Source organism: Triticum urartu, chromosome 3A, assembly GCF_056163025.1.
Source record: "Triticum urartu cultivar PI428250 chromosome 3A, HENAU_Tu73, whole genome shotgun sequence".
Taxonomy (NCBI): Eukaryota; Viridiplantae; Streptophyta; class Magnoliopsida; order Poales; family Poaceae; genus Triticum; species Triticum urartu.
In genome coordinates this window covers 63335676-63341547 of record NC_141875.1, presented here as the reverse complement: position 1 = coordinate 63341547, position 5872 = coordinate 63335676, and the positions used below count along the sequence as shown (strand labels likewise).

At 40.6% G+C, this 5872-nt stretch overlaps 1 protein-coding gene across 1 annotated transcript; it reads left to right on the top strand.

Moving 5' to 3' along the window:
• Window positions 1–3519: 3519 nt before the first annotated feature.
• LOC147978569 (receptor-like protein 50) lies at window positions 3520–5619 on the top strand. Its single transcript, XM_087514801.1, has 3 exons — window positions 3520–3619; window positions 3728–4119; window positions 4378–5619. Exons 1-3 carry the CDS (start codon window positions 3520–3522, stop codon window positions 5617–5619), a joined length of 1734 nt encoding a protein of 577 aa, XP_087370927.1.
• Window positions 5620–5872: the final 253 nt, after the last annotated feature.

The following is a 5872-nucleotide window of genomic DNA, read 5'->3' as shown; positions in this document are numbered from 1 at the left end:
TTCGGCCTATAAATCCTCCCCTCCCCACATGCCCAGCCTCAAACACATCCACCACCACTACAGCCGCAAGAAGAAGGCTAGATGCTTTCGGTGCCTTGCTAGTGACCACACCATCGCCGACTGCCGCGACCCCGTCCGGTGCTCTCGCTGCTGGTGCTCCGGCCATCAAAGCTTCGGGTGCAAGGCCATCCGCTACCTTCCTTTTTTCCCTTCTATGCCCCCTTCCCCGCGTATTAACCCCGCTTTTGTGCGTCCGCCGTGCAGCTCTATGGCACACACGACGGACACCCACACCGCCTCCGGCTCGTCGGCTGGTTCCAGGCGTTCCGACGGCGCGCCAATCTGGTTCGGCTCCCACTGCGTCCTCACCAACGACCTGCCCCCCTTCCGTCTCCCGCTCATCTTCAGGCCGCGCACCTCCTCCTCCTCGCCTCCGGTGTCGTCCTTCGCTCCGCCTCCCCCTTCCCCCGCCACCGTAACCACCTCAGCCTCATGTTTCTCTCCCCCGGAGCCGCACATCCCCCTCCTCGTCCCTCCAAGCTGCCTAGTTCGCCAAGTTGTCAACCTAGCCTACGTACACCTAGCCACTCCCATGCATAACCCCTTCCGGTTCATACGTCAGGCCATCGCCCACCACCGCAACAACCCCACTTTCGGCCTCACTTCCTCCGCACGTGGCGCCGCGCGTCTCTCCTTTGCCAACGCTGAGGAGCGCCTCGCGGCCACTGGCCATGGGCCGATCCACCACGAGGGCAATACCCTCTTCTTCGAACGGCCTGAACATGCCGACAACAGATCCACGGCCATCGTCATCCACATGGCCGAGATCGAGGCGTTCGATTACCCCGACGAGCTCTGGCACCCTGAGGGGGCAGAGTACTTCTTCTCTCATCTTGGAGATTACCGTTTTCTATCTGCATGCTAGACAAAATTCCAAATCTTGGTCAAATGAAGTCGACCCAGCTTTCATATTTGGACTTATCTATACCTCTATATCTATATCTATAACTACTAATAAAGCACCTATTGCTTCTGGTGGTACGTCATGTAATTTACCCTATAAATTGACAAAAATTACCCACCAATGCCACCCGTAAGTCAAAAAACGATTCGGTATTTCCAAAGTCTCCGCTGCGATTAGTGCTCTTATAGAGAAGATACCACAAATAGTTCACACAGACATTGATAGCCCAGTGGTTGGAGCTTGTCTCTCCACCCGGAGACTGGGGTTCGACCCCCAGGCTGGGCAAACTTCCCCTCAATTTTTGTCACGCACCCCCTCCACCAATGCGCGTTCATGGGCCAGCCCGCAGGCGCGACGCCCCTGTTTTTTTCATCTTTGGTCTGTTTTTTTTCATTTCTTATTTTGTTTTCCCTTCTCCAAATTTCAAAATGTTGCGAATTTTGAAAAACATGTTCGAGAAATTATAAAATATTTTCGAATTAAAAAAATATTTGGGAAATCATAAAATTTACACAGTTTCAAAAATATTAGTAATTTAAAAATATTAGTAATTTTACAAAATTGTTCTTAAATTTAAAAAAATCACAATTTGGAAAAATATATCCGATAATAAAACCATGTTCATGATTTTGAAAAAATAATCGTGTATTTGAAACAAATTCGTGAATCTGACAAAAATGTCCATCAAATTTTAGAGCTAGCTTGCCAAGTGTCACTTAACAGATGGTCTACATAGTACAGTTACAACCAAAATATTTTCTTTAAAGTTTTTGTGCGCAGATTCAAGTATTTTTAAGATATTCATGTCTTTCAAACCCAAGCTCTAAATTTAGCATGCTATTTATGAAAATAGCTCAGAAAAAATTGTAGATTCTAAATATGATATTATCTTGCATGTTAATTATTTTTATGTGCAAAATTAATTAGTACTTCTCCTTTTCTATTAAAGGCATGGATGTTTCTTACTCCCATTTTTCGCACGTCACTTATTATCAGATTTTCATCCGTCGTTTGGTTCGTCCATTTGCACATAAAATAGAAAAATAAAATAAAATATGTTCACAATTTTTTGCAAATAGTATAAAACGTTTATGAATTCAAAAAATGTTCTTTATTTTAGAAATTGTTCAAAAAATTGTAAAAGTGTTCATTTGAAAAATGTTCATGATTTAAAATGTGTGCACGAGTTTAAAAAAATGTTCATGATGTCAAAAATTGTTCATAATTTCACGAAGTTGAGAGTGATATTGTATCTCGATGATGCAACAAAATATGGTCATAGCCATTGAAGATTATGAAAAAATCTCCCGTTGCAACGCACGGGCCCTTTTGCTATACTAATAAAGCACCTATTGCTTCTGGTGGTACGTCATGTAATTTACTCTATAAATTGACAAAAATTACCCACCAATGCCACCCGTAAGTCAAAAAACGATTCGGTATTTTCAAAGTCTCCGCTGCGATTAGTGCTCTTATAGAGAAGATACCACAAATAGTTCACACAGACATCGATAGCCCAGTGGCTGGAGCTTGTCTCTTTCCACCCGGAGACTGGGGTTCGACCCCCAGACTTGGCAAACTTCCCCTCAATTTTTGTCACGCACCCCCCCTCCACCAATGCGCGTTCATGGGCCAGCCCGCAGGCGCGACGCCCCTGTTGTTTTTTTCATCTTTGGTCTGTTTTTTTTTCATTTCTTATTTTGTTTTTCCCTTCTCCAAATTTCAAAATGTTGCGAATTTTGAAAAACATGTTCGAGAAATTAAAAAATATTTTCGAATTAAAAAATATTTGGGAAATCATAAAATTTACACAGTTTCAAAAATATTAGTAATTTAAAAATATTAGTAATTTTACAAAATTGTTCTTAAATTTAAAAAAAATCACAATTTGGAAAAATATATCCGATAATAAAACCATGTTCATGATTTTGAAAAAATAATCGTGTATTTGAAACAAATTCGTGAATCTGACAAAAATGTCCATCAAATTTTAGAGCTAGCTTGCCAAGTGTCACTTAACAAATGGTCTACATAGTACAGTTACAACCAAAATATTTTCTTTAAAGTTTTTGTGTGCAGATTCAAGTATTTTAAGATATTCATGTCTTTCAAACCCAAGCTCTAAATTTAGCACGCTATTTATGAAAATAGCTCAGAAAAAATTGTAGATTCTAAATATGATATTATCTTGCATGTTAATTATTTTTATGTGCAAAATTAATTAGTACTTCTCCTTTTCTATTAAAGGCATGGATGTTTCTTACTCCCATTTTTCGCACGTCACTTATTATCAGATTTTCATCCGTCGTTTGGTTCGTCCATTTGCACATAAAATAGAAAAATAAAATAAAATATGTTCACAATTTTTTGCAAATAGTATAAAACGTTTATGAATTCAAAAAATGTTCTTTATTTTAGAAATTGTTCGAAAAATTGTAAAAGTGTTCATTTGAAAAATGTTCATGATTTAAAATGTGTGCACGGGTTTAAAAAAATGTTCATGATGTCAAAAATTGTTCATAATTTCACAAAGTTGAGAGTGATATTGTATCTCGATGATGCAACAAAATATGGTCATAGGCATTGAAGATTATGAAAAAATCTCCCGTTGCAACGCACGGGCCCTTTTGCTAGTATCATATTATAGGCTGAGCGGTAGCCCCTCCCTGCCATATCACATCATTGTCACGTTATTTTTTTTGTGGGGAGGGGGGGGGGGGGGTACTTAATGTCTTTTGATTACCATTCTCCATTTGCATGCAGGCGAAATCCCAAAGGCTTTGTTCGCTCTTTCGTCATTGGAAGCACTAATACTATCATCAAATGAACTTTGTGGAACTCTAGAAGATATTCCAGACCCAATATCTTCCTTCCTGTACTTCATCGACCTAAGCAATAACAACCTTGCAGGTCATATACCCAAATCTTTGTTTGATCTTACGAGGCTTCAACATCTATCCCTTGACTCGAATCAGTTTGAAGGCACAGTAGATCTTAGCCTTCTTTGGAAGATGAAGACATTGGATACATTAAGTATCTCCAACAATATGTTATCAGTGATAGATGTTGAGGATGGCTATCCCTTTCCTTATCCCCATAACATCAGAAGGCTAGGACTATCATCTTGCAACCTTACAAAAATTCCAGTGGCATTGATGTATTCAAATGAGATGCTTTTCTTGGACCTCTCAAACAACCGAATAGATGGAGTCATACCGAGTTGGATATGGACGAATTGGAAGGATAGTATGTACTGGCTGGACCTCTCAAACAATATGCTCACTAGCCTTGAGAACTCTCCTTCTATTGTTCATATGCGCAATTTGGATAGTCTCAATCTTAGTTCTAACAAACTGCATGGCAGTGTACCTATACCACTCACAGCTGGCAAGAACGAGGTTTTGTTAGATTACTCAAGCAATACCTTCTCTTCTATTATACCCGACTTTGGTCGATACCTTCAATACACCACCTATCTTGATCTGTCTAGGAATAAGTTAAGTGGTCACATACCAGGGTCTATTTGTAAATGTGCCCAAAATCACCTTGAGGTCATGGACTTATCATACAACAACTTCAGCGGCATGGTGCCAGCCTGTCTAATGCAAGGTAACAGCATTTTGAGTTTGTTGAATTTAAGAGATAATCATTTCCATGGGATGCTGCCTGAAAATATTGGAGAAGGATGTATGCTTCAGACAATAGATTTGAACAACAATCAAATTGAAGGGAAAATACCTAGAGCACTATCTGGCTGCAGCAGTTTAGAGGTTCTTGACATTGGCAGAAATCAATTTCTTGATTCTTTTCCATATTGGTTGGGTAAGATGTCCAATCTTCGGATTCTCATTTTGAGAACCAATCAATTCTATGGCTCAATAGGAGGCCCTACTGAAAGTGATGGAACCAGTAAGGATTTCTCGAGTTTGCAAATTATTGATTTGGCATCTAATAACTTTTCTGGGAGCTTGAATGCAAGATGGTTCGACAAGCTAGAAACAATGATGGTAAACTCTACTGGTGAGGGTTATGCTCTGGACGCTTTTGGAGGATTGTCTGGACAGTACTACCAAGAAATTTTCACATTTAAAGGGATTGAACTCACATTTACCAAGATCCTGACCACTTTCAAGATGATTGATTTCTCAAATAACAATTTTGATGACCCCATTCCGGACTCAATTGGGAAGCTTATTGCTCTACATGGCCTGAACATGTCACATAATTCCTTCGCTGGAGCCATCCCATCAAAGCTTGGCGACTTGGCTCAACTCGAGTCGCTGGACCTCTCTCAGAACAAGCTCTCGGGGATGATCCCACGGGAGCTAAGCATGCTGACATATCTTGCAGTGATGAATCTGTCCTACAACAATTTGACCGGAATGATACCAGAAGGGCCGCAGTTCCCGTCGTTTACCAACAGCTCATTCAAAGGCAATGAAGGACTTTGTGGGAAGCCACTTACCAAAGAGTGCAACAGTTCAGCTACTGGAACCCTCAACTCATCGGCGTCTTCGCAAGACAGTGTTGCAACCATAGTGTTGTTTGTGTTTGCGGGATCTGGTTTCGGAGTTGGCTTTGCGGTGGCAGTTGTGTTGTCAGTAGTTTTTCAGGCCAAACGTTGGAGCTGTAATCATTTCCCGTTCCACCAGTGATGATGATGTGACCTGGGGTGTGTCAGTGTGTTTCTGTATCATATTTTCATATGAGTTTGTACGAACCTACTTGTATAAGGTTAATGCACATTTTTCTCCTTTTCATATATGAATTGTAAGGGGAACAAAATCATAGTATGAGCTTGTAATAGTGTCAAAAATGATCTTACATTTTGGGACGAAGAGAGTACTTAATAAGATTTACCAAGGCAGAGTATGTTGGAAGCCTTGATCTTCATCTCTCTTGTGGTGA

Bases quoted from the DNA above. Each gene is read 5' to 3' on its own strand.
- LOC147978569 (XM_087514801.1), top strand. From the start codon at position 3,520: ATGATGCAACAAAATATGGTCATAGGCATTGAAGATTATGAAAAAATC. The intron at 3,620-3,727 runs GTAGCCCCTCCC...ATTTGCATGCAG, and splicing joins ATCATATTATAGGCTGAGCG to GCGAAATCCCAAAGGCTTTG. The intron at 4,120-4,377 runs ATGTATTCAAAT...TTGTTAGATTAC, and splicing joins CAAAAATTCCAGTGGCATTG to TCAAGCAATACCTTCTCTTC.